The 18,299-nt window shown below is 32.3% G+C and overlaps 1 protein-coding gene across 1 annotated transcript in view; it reads right to left on the bottom strand.

Annotated features, from left to right (window-relative positions):
• The window catches only part of LOC126741287 (uncharacterized), a 90,669-nt gene extending 76,666 nt beyond the window's left edge, over positions 1-14,003 (bottom strand). Inside the window, exons 1-2 of the mRNA XM_050447673.1 lie at positions 13,981-14,003; positions 9,146-9,266 (exon numbers count right to left, since the gene is read on the bottom strand). Coding sequence (XP_050303630.1) covers positions 9,146-9,266; positions 13,981-13,989 — 130 coding nt within the window. The 5' untranslated portion in view covers positions 13,990-14,003. The remainder of the gene's footprint in view (positions 1-9,145; positions 9,267-13,980) is intronic.
• Positions 14,004-18,299: the final 4,296 nt, after the last annotated feature.

Below are 18,299 nucleotides of genomic sequence, written 5' to 3'. Positions count from 1 at the left end.
AGCAGTCGGGCCAAGATGCTACTATTAATTTAATGAAAATACTCTGATAAATCTTATTCCAGTCCATTATAATATTTATTGTATTAAGGATTTCAATATAAATCCACTTAACTATAAAAATTCGAATGTAATTAAAATTAATGAGTTATTTAATGCATTGGGTTTAACTTTAAGATAAATGAGGGACCAACGCGCATAACATCCTCCTCTATTCAGTAATTGACTATGACCTGACAACGAGCAAAGATTCTGTAATAGCAAGTGGAACAACGTCCTGTGATGGAAGTGATCATGAACTTATTTATATAAGTAATTTATATAGTAGTATACTCTTTTATATAGTGATCATGAACTTATTTATATAGAGACTGCGTTTTATTCAACCAAAAATGCGCCTATTTTTAAGACAACACGCTGTTTCAAAAGTATAAATCTGCAACAGTTTGAGTCGGATTATCGGTTTATACCCTCGAACAATATATATCATTGAACAGATGTTGATCAAAACATTTCTTTTATAACCGACAAAATAGTTGCGTTGCTTAATTTACATGCACTACTTATAAAATTTCGCATTGCCAAGCCGTACGCTCCATGGTTGACTGACGCTGTAAGGGCTATGATACAGGATAGAGATAGAATGCTAGCAAAATACAAAAAAAAAGTATTGATGACTGGAATAGTTATAATCTCCTAAGAAATATGACCACTCTTGCAATACGTAATGAAAAAAAACATATTTTAACTTACAATTAACTGCTAAAAAAGATGTTTGGCCTTTAATAAAATTACTTAACCTAAAAAATTATCAAAAAATAATATTCCTAAGAATAGTGAAAAAGTTGAAAAAATTATTTAGTTTTTTATTAACTATGTTCTAAAAATTAATTTAAATAAAAATACTCTAAATTATTATAAAAGTGTTAAAAATTACTTATTTCAGAAGAGTTTTAGGTTTTTGGCCATATCGGAGTATGATATTGTAAAGATTATTAATAACAATCAAACTACTGCTACGGGCATTGATGAAATTAATATACTTACCATTTGACTATGCCTGTCTTTTCTACTACCTTATATTGTTTATGTCATAAACTTCTGTCTCGAAAATTCTGTTTTTCCTTTAATGTGGAAAAAAGCACCCAAGACGTTAAATCCTCTTACATTAAGCGATCTGAGACCAATAAGCATTCTTCCAACGCTATCAAAAATATTGGAAAAAGTAATGGAATGGTTACAGGCATTACGAATTATAAATCCTAAAATCTTAAATGCCTTATTAACAACTGTATTAATATGAGCATCGAAATGCAACTTACTGTTGAAAACTACTCCCAAGTCTTTTATTTCTGTTTTACATTTTAAGACATTAGTACCCATTTTATAATTGTAATTAATTGGCACTTTTTTTTAGTAAAATTTACTGTAATACACTTCTCAACATTGAAAGATGATTTGTTTTGTTTTGCCCAAAGTATTACTCTAATCAGGTCATGCTGAAGGAGTTCGCAGTCCTTAATACTATTAATTGCTCTATAAAATTTAAAATCGTCGGCAAATATTTCACCATCACAATATTTTAAGCACAATGGTAGATCGTTGATAAGATATAAGAAAATCAATGGCCCCAGGTTAGACATCTGAGGCACCCCTGACAAAGCGACAAAACTTCGAGATGTACACCCTCTATATACTACATACTCTATCCTTGATTGCAAGAATGAAGCAAGCAACTGCAGAAGATCGTGCGATAAGCCAAACCAATCTAGCTTTCTTAACAAAATGTCGTGGTTGACTCTGCCGAACGCTTTAGAAAAATCGGTATATATCGATAAATCTACCTGTCCGTTAGAGTCAACCACGCCATTCAGTTTCTGCAAAAATGTGGTTAAATTTGTGACTGTTGACCTCTTATTCATAAAACCGTGCTGTTTTTCAGGAATAACACCGATTAAATGATTATAAATTTTGTTATATAATATTGATTCAAAAATTTAGCTTGGACAACAAATTAATGCTACAGGTCTATTATTTGAAATATCAGCCTTGTCACCACTTTTAAATATAGGAGCTATTTTTGAGGTTTTCCATAAATCTGGATACATTTTTTTTTCTAATAATATGTTAAATATTATTAATAGGGGCTCAATTAGAAAATCAATACATGCTTTAAAGATATAGGGTGGTATCTTATCTGAACCGACCGATTTTTAGGTTTTAATTTTTTTACGGCGACCCTAATATTTTCCACAATAATACCCTTTATAAACAAAGTCGCATTTATCAGAGGAACCGCCGAAGTAAAATCCAGGGTGTAGCCAGAGGGATCTGATTGAACAATACTAGAAAAATGCGAGGCAAATGCGTCGGCGATATCCCTGCTCTCGATTATTTCCTGGTCTCTGTATAACATTGGTGTATTGGATGAATAAGTACCTGACTTTGTTGAACTTGTGTACCTCCAGAAGTTACTAGGGTCGCTAACTATTTTTGTTTCTACCTCCTCTATGTATTTTTTATATGCAATTTTAATGTCACTTTTTACTTTACTTCTGATATAACTGAAATTTGCTCTATCTGCGGGACTATTAGATTCTTTGTATTTTTTCTTAATCTTTCCTTTCTTTTTAAATTTAAAATTATTTCTTTAGTAAACCACGGTAGGTAATCCTTTTTACATTCACGTGCCATTGGCACACATTTATCTCTAAAATATCATATATTTTTTGTAAAAAATATTTGCTACTTGGTTAATTAAAACAATCTGTAAAGTTTTAAAAAGTCTGCCTTTTTATAGTCATATTGGCTATTAAACGTTTTTTTGTTATAAGTATTGCTAAATTCAAGTTTGCAAAACAAAGTGGGATGATCCGGATATTCCCTTATAAAAGAAAACAAAAGTGATGCTTAAAGTTCCAAAGCAAATTTATTTAACATTATAAAAAATAAAGATTTTTACTAAGTATCATTTAGACTAGGCTAATGACATATTTAAACGAAAAACAAATATATCTAAACGCGAAGTAACGTAATAAATGATACAAAATCATACTGAAACGAACATATTTTCTATTTAAAGTTAAAGAAAAATTGATCAAAATAAGATCAAGAGTCCTATTTCTGTCGTTAAGAATTTTATTATGTTGTCGCAAGTCTAACAGGTTTATCATTTGTAAAAATCTACTTTCTATGTTATTAAAAATATTCCTATTTTCCACATCTACTAAAGTGGGTATACTAAAGTCCCCTAAAACCTTTCTGCAGTATCAAAAAATTCATTATAAGTGTCATATGACATCCTTGGAGGCATATAAGTTTTACATAAATACAAGTTGTGAGAAGAAAAACATAATTTAATCCAGATATCCTCTATGTTACTATTATTGCACAATATGGGTAACAGTTGGGATGATATTTCTGTCTTGACGACGACCAGGGTTCCCCCTTTCGTTCCTTTACCTGATCGAATTAGGTCACGATCTTTTCGATAAACTATATACCTTTGATCTTTGATTTGAGATGGCTGGATCTAAGTCTCCGTCAAGACAATAACATCATAATCTGAAGAAGAGATTGATAGCCTAAGATTAAATAACTTAGAATTAAGACCTTCACAGTTTTGATAGTAAACTTTAAATATTTACCTTCATTATCAGTTAACATCAATCAATGAATTTTATGTATAGATTACAAACTTCTTCGAAGTATCATTTTTTCGCATACAAATTTTTCCATCCCTCACCCACAAGTATTTTATGTTTTCTTTCTCTTTATAGTCACGGCACTTCTTAAACAACGCACGATTAGACACGGGTTTTTTCGCGTGAATCCCCTGCCCACCCTCATATATTGCCCACACAAAGATTCCGTCTATATTTTTTAGCAATAAGAAACTGCTCCTTTTTAATCTTTGAAATGAACTTCACATACATGGAACGAGGTTCATGTTTTTCTTCCTGGACCTCCTCTATACGATAGCAGTGATCTATGTGATCCTCCCCAATATTGACGTTTAATGCTCTGGCAATCTTAACGACTGTAGAGATTACATTTTCATCCCTTAGTTCAGGGACGCCAACTATCTGAACACTTTTAGAACTTGAATGTTGTTCTTAATCATTAAGGAGCGATTTGAGGCCAATATTTTCTTTTTCCAGCTGGATAGATTTATTCTGAAGAGCTTCTATTTTATCTGACATTCTGAGATTTTTTTGTCTTGTTTTTTTATTAAGCTATTATTTTCTTCAAATGAGCCATGACAAAACTCAATCGATTTTCCCATTGTTACATGCAGATTTTGCCCTAAGCATGTAACATGGGATTTCATATAAATTCGGGCAAAAGTTTATGGGTTTTGGTATCGGCTTGAAAGGGTTGTGTGATTTACAGTTTTATAAATGGAATTTGGGGTTTGATAGTAATGCAATTTATTTTTTTTAAGGCTTTTGGGGTTTGATTATTTTTAGGAATGTATTTACCTACCCTATCCTGTCAGCACACTTCTGTGGAGTTAGTCGTATTATGTTTCCTTAGTCCTTATTCATGTACCTGGTGTTGGGAACTTTCTGACCTTTGATTTATTTGTCAAGAGTTTCTATGAGGCCGGTATATGTCTAAGGTATGGAGGGACTTCTAGAGGGCGCTGTTGTGCCACAGATTGCGCTATGAGTGGAGTAAATAAGACCTTTTAGATGGTGATCCGTTAGTGTAGGAAAACTTACAAATACTTTCTTCTATAGCGGAATCATGTTGGGCAAGGTATCCTAATTGATTTAAAATTGGCCTCCCCAGTTTTGCTTGCTATATTTCCCTTCAACTCTTCAAGTTAAGTTTTAGTAAATAAACGTGCGTTGACATCTGGTTTCTAACCCTACTAGCCGATTGACAGTAATGACTATTGACACACTTGTTGTTGTGGAGGTTTGGCAGCGTTGCTGTTTCCCATTAAAGTTTGGTTTCCATTTGGCGGATGACGGAGCGTCATAAATCAGGCAGAGCGACGTAAGAGGAAAATTGGAATTTCGTAGCCCCGTTGGCAAAATTTTGTTAGTTTTCCATGTTTTAGTATCCGAACAGTATCATTTTGCTGTGGTATCGCGGAATTTCTATTTTGATAGAGTGAGGCTCCGCGTAGTTTGCACCAAGAGTCAGGGTCAGATCGTGTCGAAGAGAGAGAGTGACAAGTTCACTGCTAATGTCACCTGTCACTGTCTGGTCAGTTGTCAGTTCCTTGTCCAGCCTGTAGCCATCCCGTTATCAGGAAGAACAGTAGACATTTTGTGGTTTTAAAAAAAAATGGAAAATTTAAGTTCATCTTGCCGGTAATTTGGTTGAATGGAAAAATATTCCTCCCAAGTTTTGGGGTTTAATTTGATGAACGTCTAGTGGGAAGTTGTAGCCGAGAGGATTTCGGATTGACCTGATATTTTTGGATTTGGTCGGCTGCTCCCACACCATTTATGGGATTTTGAAATTTTCTAACGACAAAACGAGACTCTAGGCCTCGCTCACCACCTAAGGTATGTAGCAACATGTTGGTAATTGCCATAGAATTGATTGTGTGTTTATTTTACTGATTTTTTTTGTCCTCTATTTTAGAGGCCTCTCCTTTTTCTTATTCTCTCCCCTATTCTCTGGTCTCTTCCTATTCTTTGGTTTCTTCTGGTCATCCCAACACTGTTGGAGACCGGCTGAAGTGAGCCTCAACACAGCCTGGACTGAGCATTGTACTGTGGCTCTGCGATTTTGGATTGGAACTTGCCTGAAATCGACTTGCCCATGTGGTCGTTACCCTGGTTGTAGCTGACTGGTTCTAGAGCTGTCGAGTTAAGCTACCTTAGCCAAAATACACAAGAGATTAGAGGACACGCAAGTTTTTGCACATTTTATTTTATTTTTCTCTTATTGAACGGTTTGATTTAGGGTTGGGGGTTGATTTATTAATTTCAATTTTATGGGTTTATTTTCTTTTATGTAAAACAAAAACGTTAAGGGGTTCTTGCTAAGTCTATTAATATTAACCTGAGGGTTTTCATTTGAGTCGAGCATCGACATAATTGATTTTGACATTTAACCTGGATCACCTTGTAAGGGATCGGCTATTTGCTACAAATAACATATTTAGTCATAATGTTGGTTGTTGGTTAATAAGTTCAACATACCATTAATAGGCTTTCAAATTCGAACCTTACTATTTAAAAGTTTTATTTAGATTAATGTGACTTGACTAGAGTTTGTAAAAGGTATTTAGGGCCAGTGAGGTATTGTGAATTAGGCTCCAAACATATACTTCTTGTAAACAACACGTGATCACGTTTTGGATTTTCCCCTTGAACAGTAGTTCAGTGCGGATTTGTTTTTTTTTCTTACTAATTCCTCGCCTCAAGTAACTCTTAATTCTTTTATCAATTTTTTTTTATTTACTTAAAATTACTACAGTATTACATTTTGAATAATTATCTAAATTTAAATATCTCAGTGGAATTTAATTTTTTATATAAATGGAAGTGACTATGTAAATTCTTGGATGATTATATCAATCTGGTGGACCTATGGATTGTTATTTGAGTTTTTCCCAAATTATTTTCAGCTTTTAGGATCTAGGTACAAGCATAAATATAGGTCATCATTTTCTTGATTAAGGGGGGGCTTATATTACCATCATAAAATATCAGGGTTTGGTGTAAAATATTTAAATCTAGTGGCGCTCTTATTAAAATTTCTCCCACTACCTTCTCCACTGTCTAAAAGCTGGCGGCCACCAAATCTCTGAATCTTTTAAAACAAAATTTGCTTGTCTGGACTTAGTAATTTTTTTTGTGGTTGGATGGTAGGTATGACTCACACGGGTTGGAAATAAATTGGTTTGAACCGAGTTACGCGCTACACCATTTCAGTTTTCATTTCCACCAACGACTTGGAAATTTTCTGCATCTCTTCAAAGAGATCCCTTTGTGATGGGCAGTAAGAACATAATTTACATTTCCAATCATCTAAAGGTCTCTTTAGGTAATCCTGGTGATATATATTAGGACAGCTCCTTTCTAGGCATTTAATTACTTTTCGTGGGCTGGTAATTTTGACTAAACAAATATCACAAGTGCTCGACATGTTGACAGAGATATTTACGCACCTCTTACTGTTAAAACTTGTAAAAACAGACCTTACTATCCTTGTATTACTGATAATATAAAAATAATGAAGCAACACAGAAATCGGGCTTTAATGCGCTTTCGGAAAACAAGAAATTTGGAACATTGGAACTATTATAAGCAGATCAGAAATTTTACCACCACTGCCATACGCAATGAAAAAAAGGCTTATTTATATAACACATTTTAAAACTGCACTACTCGAGACAAACGGAAGGAGCTTTATAAGTTAAATAGAATAAATTACAAATCCAGACAAATTTCCGAACATCTAAAAAAAGTCGATGAATTTAACGACTGGTTCAGTCAATTAACTTCTAATATTACTCCTCCGACAAACGAAACCTTCAATTTCTATAGATCTAATCAGGCGTTTCCACCTTTATTTTCTTTTACACCAGTCGATGAAAATTTATTGTCAAATTTAATTATTAAACTTAAATCTAAGGCGTTTCGGCATGATAATTTAAACACAACATTAATAATTCTTTTTTGTCCATTTATATTACCATTAATCACCCATATTATAAATATTTGTCTGTTATACTCCTACTTGCCAAAATCTTGGAAGTCTGCTTTTATTTTGCCACTTCCTAAAAATAATAATCCCTTAAAATATAGCAAACTTAGATAAATTTTAATTTTACCAGCCCTTTCAAAAATCTTAAAAAAAGTATTGGAAAAACAAATAACCGCCTATATTACTGATATGAATATTATATTACAAAAACAGTCGGGATTTCGAAAGGGATTTAGTTGTATTACCGCTCATACTGACGTCATCGATGAGGTTGTCGCCAGTTTGTACAAGAGTGATGCAATGATTTTAATACTGCTTGATTACTCTAAGGTATTTGATATGCTAAATCACAAACTTTTGATTAATATTTTATATTATTTTCATTTTCATACTACAGCGACTAAATTAACTTTATCTTTTTTAAGTGATAGAACACAACGAGTTTTAATTGGATAAGATAATTCTAGGGTGGTAATAGTAAGGTCTGGCGTCCCTCAAGGTAGCATTCTGGGTCCTTTGTTGTATAGCATTTTAACGTCGGCTTTTATGGATCAATTGCAATTCTGTAAATACCACCTCTACGCAGACGACACACAATTATATTTATCATTTAATGCTGGTAATGCTAAAAGAGCTAATTTTTGTTTGAATGCTGACCTTGCTCTAATAAATAGAGTCTCGACAGTTATTCTGTTAAATTAAATCCAAGCAAGAGCGTGGAAATGTTGTTTTGTAGTAATAATAGTAGAATATTAGCAGGCGGTTTTGAATCATGTCCAAACAATTCTTAATGGAGAACGTATCCCTTTTCATGTCTCAACTAAAAATCTAAGCCTAATGATACACGTCAAGCCAAAGTTCATAGACCACATTACAAGTTGTCTCGAGAAAGGATTTTCAATGCTAAAAAACTTTACAAGCATAAATTTTTGTTATCAAAAGAAACAAAAAAAAATGTATGCGACTCATTAATTCCATCCTATTTTAATTATGCAGATATAGTATATGGACCATTTTTAGACTGCGCTAAGTCTGCAAGAATTCAAAAATTACAGAACTCGTGTATAAGGTTTATTTGTGAAATTAGACGTAGGGAAAAGGTATCACATAAATTAGTTAAATTTAAATGGCTTAATATATTAAATCGCCGAGAGTTGCACTTTTTTTTTTATAAAATAATGAAATTTAAAGCAGCACGATATCTCTATATCTATAATAAGCTCAGATATCGTACTGACATTCACAATACAAATATTTGCAGACATGACCTTTTGTCTATACCGTTACATCATAAAGAAATTTTTAGTAAGTCATTTTCTTACAATATTGTGTCCAAAATTAATAAATACAAAATTTGGGATTTTTCTAAATCTACATCGGCTTTCAAAAAATCAATAAAAATGGTTCTTTGATCTAAACAAAATAATATTTGGTGCATTGAAAATAATTTATGTTATTTCTTGTTAATACTCACATCTCTGGTAAATCTGTAGCCCTGGTTCTGCTCTCTCTTGTGTCAGCATTCCGTGTTTGTATCTGACGCGCGTTTGGAAATATACATTTTTATATGTATATTTTTTTTCTACTATAAGAGTCTAGAACAGAAAAATAGTCAATATACCTATGCCCCTCGTTCCTTATTTCCTGCCTCCTATTAGTAAATAATAATTAAGCTGGGATAATTTAGATTTTTTTTCTTTTCGGTTAGTTATGGATTTAGGGTATGCATGCTATTCTTACAGTTAATAATGCGGTTCGCGATTTTTTTTTGAATTATAAGTGTAATATCCAAGGTCCTAACAGCTCCTTTATCTGAAAGTAGCTAAAACATGACCTTTATTTCCTCTTTACAGTTACATACTGAATTAATACGCACTGAGGGATTTTCTTTCTTTGCATTTATATTTATATTGTAAACTTATCTATATCTATGAGTGAGCATATGTAATATCTTATGAGGAAATATAAACTGTCTATTATTTTTATTATTATTATGTAATATTGGGAAAAGATGTCAATAAAGTATAGAAGCAATCGAAAATTGACTACGACCCACTGACAAATACCAGTTAAAAAGCTTTCTGGGCCTTTGTATGTACCTATTATATGTAAGAAATTTTGCTAACCTTGCAAAGCCTCTACATAAGCTCACTGAGGACAAAAGGGTTTTTAGTTGATCAGTAGACACAGCTAAAAAGAGCACTATGTACAGGGTCTTTCCCCATAAAAAATTAAATATATATAAAAAATTAAATATCATATTAAAAAAATTTTATTACAAAACTTTTGGGGTTTTACTTTAAATTTTTGAATCCGATGTCAACATTTTTTTTTTCGTTTATAAACGTCAAATTTTGACAGATGATCAGTTTTTTTTATGGAACACCCTGTATATGACTTCATAGTTAAAAAGAGCCGAATTTTCTGATTTCAAATATATATAGTTTAACTACTAAGATCTTGGTAGGCGCTGCATTGTTATTGTTTGACATTTATTAAAAAACAAATCATTCAGATGACATTGTGGTTACTTGTTTGTTGACCCATAAATGTTAAAAAATGCCATACAGTGATGAAGAAAAATGTGACATCGTGCGTATATTTTATAAAAATAATAATAACGCAAATGCCGCCAGAGAGGAATATCGTCAAACCTTTCCTTTACGTGCCAGTCCGGCAAAAAATACGTTTAAAAATATAGAACGAGCATTTTGCATCAGGAAAACTCGGACACGAAGAAAACGTCGGACAGTTCTTGTTGATCCAGAAGAAGAATTACATATTTTGCTATATTTCGAAGGTTTTTACTAATTTTTGAATACATTTAGATCTACGCTATCATGTTCGGGCCTTTGTCTCCCTCAAATTGCCCATCAAAAATGTTGAATTTCTTTTTAGAACACCGAAATCATTCCATAGAAGATGCCAGAATTTACTTTGATCGATCGGCCAAAAAAATTTATTCAACTTTAAAAAAGTATAAATATTTTGCTTTTCGAATAATACCTGTTCAAACTTTAAGTGTAGAGCAAAGAAATAAACGGGTGGAATTTTGTCAAGAGATGTTAGTACTAAAAGAAGAAGATAATACTATAATAATTAAAACCTGTGAGCGTCATTTAAATAATTCTATAATTTTTAATACGTTAAATAAATTCAAAATAGTCCAAAATAATCAAAATAAATCATAAAAATAGAATAAACACCTTGTAAAACAACTGGACGCTTGGGCGACTCCAAAGTAGAGATGGTGACGTGTAGACCTGAAATAATAAAAGTAACCTGAGCACACTTATTCACGTAAAATTAATTAAATAAAAAAATTAATCAAAACTCATTAATATGAAAAATATGAATTAATATGTTTTAAACTTGCTCAGTGATTTTACTTTTACGATAACCATTTAATTCATGTTCACCAACATTTAACCACTTAACTTAAATATCCCAAAATTCATTATTCACCAATTTATTATTTTTATCCGATTGTTAAATATCCCAGTAACGACAACGTACTGATATTGAATGATATACAATCGTTCAATATGCCAAAACGTGAGCACTACATTACTCACAAACCGTAGCCTAAATGCTACCAAAAACATTATCATAAAACATGAGATTGAGACAGCAATCTCCGATCTAGACCACTTGACGATAACACACTTTGTACTGAGGGGTGCAATGGACACCAAAACGCGAGGGTCCTCTCCAAATACAAAGCCTTGTTAAATACAACGAGCTGTGCAATGGTCCCAGACCAGCTCAGTATCTTAACAAGAAACAATAAACAATCGTCACAACAACACAAGCAAGACAAACAACAATCGGTCATTAAAATATTTCATTAATCTCATTTTTAATTAAAAGGTAAAACATCGGTGTATTCAATAAGAAAGAAATAAGCATACTCTGTGAAAACACTCACCCTTTCTTGTAGTAAAACACTACACCAAACCAACACAGCTTATTTCACGTCGCAACACCCTTTATTGTTTTTATTAAATAACTTCACTCTTTAGTGACCAAAACTCAAATGAATTTTATAAACCAAATATTTATCTCACTCTTTTATCGAAACCCATAAAAATAATTCCCGAGGGGAAACGCTAAGTGTAAACCGTATTTGGTTACTTACGGTATCGCTGAGCTAGCTTTAGTTTTGTAAATATCCTGGACCTCTTTTCGGTCAGACCGATAAATTTCATCTTAATGACTAAGAAAAATATTTCAATTCTTTAGAAAATAAACAGGGTCTTACAATACCTTTTTTAAAAAAAAATTGTATACCGACGAGTGCACCTTTACAACCGCGGGCATTTACAATCGAAAAAATGTTCGCTTTTGGTCAAGAACAAACCCCCGAATAACAAGGAAAATTAAGTTTCAAGGGCGGCAATCTCTACATGTATGGTATGGAATTTTAAATGACCAGGTCATAGGACCTATTTTTTATAACGGCAACTTGACGGGCGAGAGATACCTAGAGATGCTTACTTATCAAATTGAACTTGAAGATCTACCCATAAGGCAATACGAGCAAATAGTTTGGCATCAAGATGGTGCCTCACCGCATAATGTGTTACCTGTTTTGATATTTTTAAATGAAAGATATAACCTGTGGATTGGACGAACTGGGCCAATTCGTGTCGGCCACCAAACAGTCCAGACCTGACACCTCTTGATTCATTTCTTTGGGGTTACCTGCAAAATAAAGTTTACGAACAGAGAACTGAAAATGTCGAGAAGCTCCGCAGAAAAATTATTACCGCGATAGATGATATTAATCAAAATCATAGACAATTTATAAGAAATACAAAATTGAGCAGGATTATATAAATTTTATTGATAATGGTGGTGGTCATATGGAGCAGTTCTAGTTATAATTACGTCTAAATTAAAGTTTAACAATAATTGTTAAAATAATGTATCCTTGTCAACAAAAAGATGCTAAATATCACCTTAGTAATAATAAATCTTTTGTTTTTATTGTTTCTACTCAATTCACTTATCTTAAAAAAAACGCCAAACAATAACAATGCAGCGCTCACCAAGATCTCCAATATATTATTTTTTTAAAGTTTGGAGCCCGATATTTCCGAAACGGTTTAATAAAACGTAGTTAAACTATATATATTTGAAATCAGAAAATTTGGCTCTTTTTAACTATGAAGTCATATATTAGTTCCATAAGAAAAATCATCTGTCAAAATTTGACGTTTCTAAACGAAAAAAAAAATTTGACATCGGATTCAAAAATTTAAAGTAAAACCCCAAAAGTTTTGTACTAAAATTTTTTTTTTAACTTATCGCTAAGATCAGTGTGATGATAGCGGTGTTGGTGGAGGACATTTTGGAGCTAGTGAGACCTTGACGACCAAGCCTTTTGTATTCTGAATTTGAGTTCTTTTGGATAATAATCAAAAATATACAAGCTATCTAAATTACTTTTTATGTTACTTAAAATTATATAAGACTTTCCAAACACAAATTGGTACAAATGGTGTATAATTTGTACATGTATTCACAATATTATTACAGGAAAAACACCAAAAGGGTACCCAGGCACTCCAATTATTTATACACTTAAATACTTGCATTCGAAGATATGCTGCTAAGACAAAATTATTACAGAAATTTAATAATTGATAATTTCAACAAAACTCAATTTTTTTGGTAGAATTTTAAATAATCTTTTGCTCTTCCTTTAATTTGAATCCTTGTACAAAAAGAATTATTAAACTTTCAAACGAATAAGGTTTATCAATATTTTTTAATTTTAATAAGGCTTTTTCTTCCTGCAAAAAACATAAATTTTTAAAGAAATCCCGCATAAAAAAAATTTTAATAATTTATTGCTTCCCTGTAAGCTTGAATAATTTCTTTTCTAATTTTTATCTTTCACTTACATTTTATAATTATAATGTGACCTGCAGGAATTATTCCTAAATCCTGCTCCCTTAATGGCCTATTAAATCCTTAAAGAATACATTAAAATGTTAAAAAATATAAAAAAATTACATTTTTAATTCGGCTCAAAATTATGACTGAACCTCTACTTTCTCTAAGAAAAAGAAACAACAAAATTTAAAGCTATAACAGTTTTACCACTTTATGCTACGAAGTTAGCAAAGTACTTACGAGATTTAAATAAAATGTTATGACAAAGATTATTTTTATTTAGTGTTTACACTCAACCAGATAAAATAATTTCTTTACAGCAGTATTTTTGAGTATATAACTGACATTTTTTTATCTGTTGGGCGCCACTTTCTTTTACTTAATAATCTTTTATATAAAACATCGTACCTGTAACATTTACATGTTGCAACACTATACATACTTTTTTTGGCTACAACCTCCGTTATGTACAAACTTTATATAATAAACTTCACGTGGGTAAACAAACGTAGGCTTACCTATGTGACGTAAAAAGGCGAGCCTCCATTTTTGTAAATATTTTTAGACTTTACTCAAATCAGGTGCTGTTTACGTTGGAGATGATGGGAAGTGAAGGAAAAAAACCATTTGTGTAGGATTTACTTTGTCAGGTTCTAGGGATTTGGACCAATATATTGAGAAAAACTTTATTTATAAGTTGATATGACGTTATTAAAACTTTAGAAGATGTACACAAAATGGTGAATGACTCTCTTTGCCTCGTTAATAACTTTCTTTTTATGACTACTACATGATACTTTAAGTAAAATAGGTACTTTACTAAATACTTAAATCGTAAACCCTACATTGATTCAATTTTTTTTTGCAGATCATTCATAACAAAAATAACTGATACACTTTATCTTATCAATATATAAAAAAAAAATTGTTAACGGACCTGGAAGCGTGTGCGTGGGTCTGCAATTTCTAAATTGCTTGTTTTCCCCAAGAAATTAGAATATAGAAGCGTATCCTAAAAGATTGCGCTGACGTAAGACCTGTTTACTTCAAGATAACTGAAGTCCAAATTAAAATAAAATACTACGAGAATCAAACTTTGATTCGTATTTTAATTTATTTGTAAAAATCGCATAATTAAGTGGATATTTCAGTTTTCAAACATCAGAACATAACGTGCACGTTAAGTGATTACGTTTACTTCATCAGTTTATTTTTATGTGGCTTATTAAACGTAACTGAGTAACACACCTGGAAAGTAGTGCGTTAATTATGATATAGGAAGTATACATATATTAAAATAAGGCTTATTTATATAAAAAGATTTAAGCAGAATCTATAGCTTAACTTGAAATAGTTATTTTACCTAAAATCTATTATTGGGTACTGTTTTATGGTAAAATTTTGCTTCTTTAATACCTGTGGATGTCTCTGATGTGGTTTTTTAAATATATATAAAAAGTATTTTTTCAGGTAATTCGGAATTCTACTGGGATAAAGAATTTTGACCAATAAACCGACATGAGCCTTCGTGTACCTCAAACTTAGGAAACTTGGATGATGAAGATCAAAATATTTAAAACTCCTAAATATAACAAATTTACACAAAATTCCTACTAGGTATTCTACATAAGAGTTCACACGATATAAGCTGATGGTCTGCTACCATTTAAGGACTTGGTTTCTGAATTTATGGAATATAGCAGCAAACTCTCTAAAAAGGACTGTGTAGTTCTATTTGTGGGACAAGAAAATGCCTTAAGAGGAACTCCAATTGATACTCCTGCGATCACAAAACTCATTGGGGCATCCCAGCATACTAATTTGCTTCTAATTGGTGCTCCACAATCTCCAAATCGACCGGTGTTGAATGATTTTATTACAGAGCAAGATAGAATTCTTGAACACTACTTCCGCAATTCCAATGCTATTTTTTTGCCACAACTATATAAATAAGATATCGGAAGATCGAAATGGGAGCCGGAACTATATTACTGTTGTGAATAATGATATAGGATTGCAGCCTCAGAGGACGCCTGAGCCCAGATCTGTAGAAGATCCATCTCATCATCTGAATTTTTTAGGTCAACCAAATTCGGGAAAGGCCAAAAAAAAATTAAAGTCACAAACGGAGTGAAGATTGTTAATCTAAACGCAAGAAGCATTCGACTTAAATCTGCTGACTTGGAACTGTTCTTACACTTAAATGTCTATCCCGAGATTGTCTGCATCACAGAAACTTGGTTGTCGGATATAGAGATTACATGTTTTAAACTTAATCACTATGAGGTCGCGTCATACTACTGTAGGGACTCGTGTGGTGGTGGTGGTGTGGCAATATTTGTCAGATCTGATTTCAGTACTTATAAACATGTAGAGAATAAAGACTTTTCACTGTCCGGTAACTTTGAATGTGCTGCTGCTCTTCTCCAGGCTGTAAATAGTGTTAAGATGTTAGTTTTTTGTATATATCGTCCTCCTAGCTCTGATTTTAAAACTTTTAGTGAATACTTTGAGAAATTGTTAAAGCTTTTATATAAACCTAATATTTTATTGTTTATTTTTGTGATGATATTAACTATGATTTTATTTCCAGATGTAAAGAATCAGTACATATTGTGGACGCATTTAGCTCATATGGTCTTAAACTAGTATTTTCTGAACCTTTTAGATCTCAGGGATCATCCTGTACCTTGATTGATAATATATTCACTAACGCTGCACTGTTTTTAACTAAAACCTTTGAAGTAGCGTTTTTTGATCATTGTGTTCAGATACTAAGTTTTGACTTCGGAAACCCAATCAGTCACGATTTAAGCAAATTTTCTATGAGTTCTAGATAATTCTCTGATGAAAACATAGGCTATTTTAACAACTTGTTGTCCAAAGAACATTGGCTGTCAGTTATTGAGACTCTGGATTTTGAAAGTAAATTTTCTTACTTCTTTGACACGTTTTCCAGTTTATTTAATATGAGCTTTCCTTATGTAAACAAATCGAAGCCATATCACAGAAAGTCTCATCAGTGGATAACACCATTGATAATTAATAAGGGCAAGCAATTGAGGCTCCTTCATACTCAACTAAAGACCGTTCATGACCATGAGTTACTGACATCCTATAGAAGGAGATTGAAGGTACATAGAAAATATATCGTAAATGCTAAAAAAGCCTATAATTCAACAAAGTTGCTTACTTCTAATAATATAACTCGAGCCTCATGGGAAATTATTAACTCAATCACGAACTTTTCAAATCGCGGAACAAAGTGTGTTCCTAATTTGGTTACTGATAAAGGAAAGAAAGTTACTGACAACCTCAATATTGCTAATACATTTAATAATTTTTTTGTACAGTCAGTGCGAAAGATCACAGATAATTTTCATGCACCCATGGGAATGAATGTGCCTTTCAACAGTTTATCCCAATCTCTTTTTCTATTCGCTCTCACTGAAAGAGAAACACTTGAGATTATAAATCTTCCTCCAGGAAAAAGTCATCTGGTGTAGACGAGGTACCTTGTTACTTATTACTAGCATGTGCTGAACATATTATGTCTCCACTTACCTATCTTCTAAATTTATCATTTCAGTTTAGCTATTTTCCTAAAGAGCTAAAATCAGCTGTTGTCATACCTCTTCATAAAAAGGGGGAGACAGCAGAAGTGAGTAACTATAGGCCTATTGCTCTCCTCTCTGTATTCTCAAAGATCTTTGAAAAATCTTTTAAAAAAAGACTTATTGCATTTTTAGATTCTTTTGTTTTGTTCTGTTTGTCATCAGTTCGGATTCAGGTCTTGACTCTCTACATCAGATGCTATAATATCTCTTTATACAAATATATTGAATAATTTTGAATTTATATTAAACTCTGTTGGTATCTTTTTTGATCTTACTAAAGCATTTGATACCATTAATCATGCTTTACTATTAAATAAGATCTTTCATTATGGTATAAGAGGTCCGTCTTATAAATGACTTGAATCATATCGTCGGTCCCAAGGCAAAACCATGAATGTGCAAAATTGACAATTTTTACCTATCTACATTTTCAAGCACCTCTAAACCAGTTCTTGACAATGCCAAACCAACGAATCTGCAAGCATCATGGTTTTGAAAACATCTTGTCGGACTTGCATTGTCTTATTTATTTAATGTAACACGACGTTTCGGTTGGTAAGTATCTTCAACCGTTATCAAGTGTTTAACAACCAGTTTACACTTGATAACGGTTGGAGATACTTACCAACCGAAACGTCGTGTTACATTAAATAAATAAGACAATGCAAGTCCGACAAGATGTTTTCACTGTACCATTGTCTACCACCTTCAAAAACATCATGGTTTTGGTGGGGGTAGCTGTACTGCCTTTGACGTATCTTGGTTTGTATTCGACTGTCGCAACGTGCGTATCGTGAATGTGACACTTTCGTGGTTTTGGCCTTGCATTAAAAGTTTCTAGTCAGTGAATGTGGTACATTTGTTGTTTTGACATTGTAAGTGTATGGTATACTTTGTAACATTCGTGTATAGATTTTGAGTAGTAAAAAATCAATTATAAAATTATTCACGTGACATCTAGAACACAAAAAATAATGGATAGCGTTAGGTCTAAACATGAAAGAGATAAGCAATGTATGGACCAAAATGGAACTAAGGTAATAATAATTATGGTTGACTTTGCATCAAAATAGAAAATATAATTTTATTTATTTTTTTTAGGTGGCATGC

This window comes from Anthonomus grandis, chromosome 10 (assembly GCF_022605725.1).
Source record: "Anthonomus grandis grandis chromosome 10, icAntGran1.3, whole genome shotgun sequence".
NCBI classification, from domain to species: domain Eukaryota; kingdom Metazoa; phylum Arthropoda; class Insecta; order Coleoptera; family Curculionidae; genus Anthonomus; species Anthonomus grandis.
The sequence above is the reverse complement of the archived record's forward strand: the minus strand, read 5'-3'. Positions and strand labels throughout refer to the sequence as shown.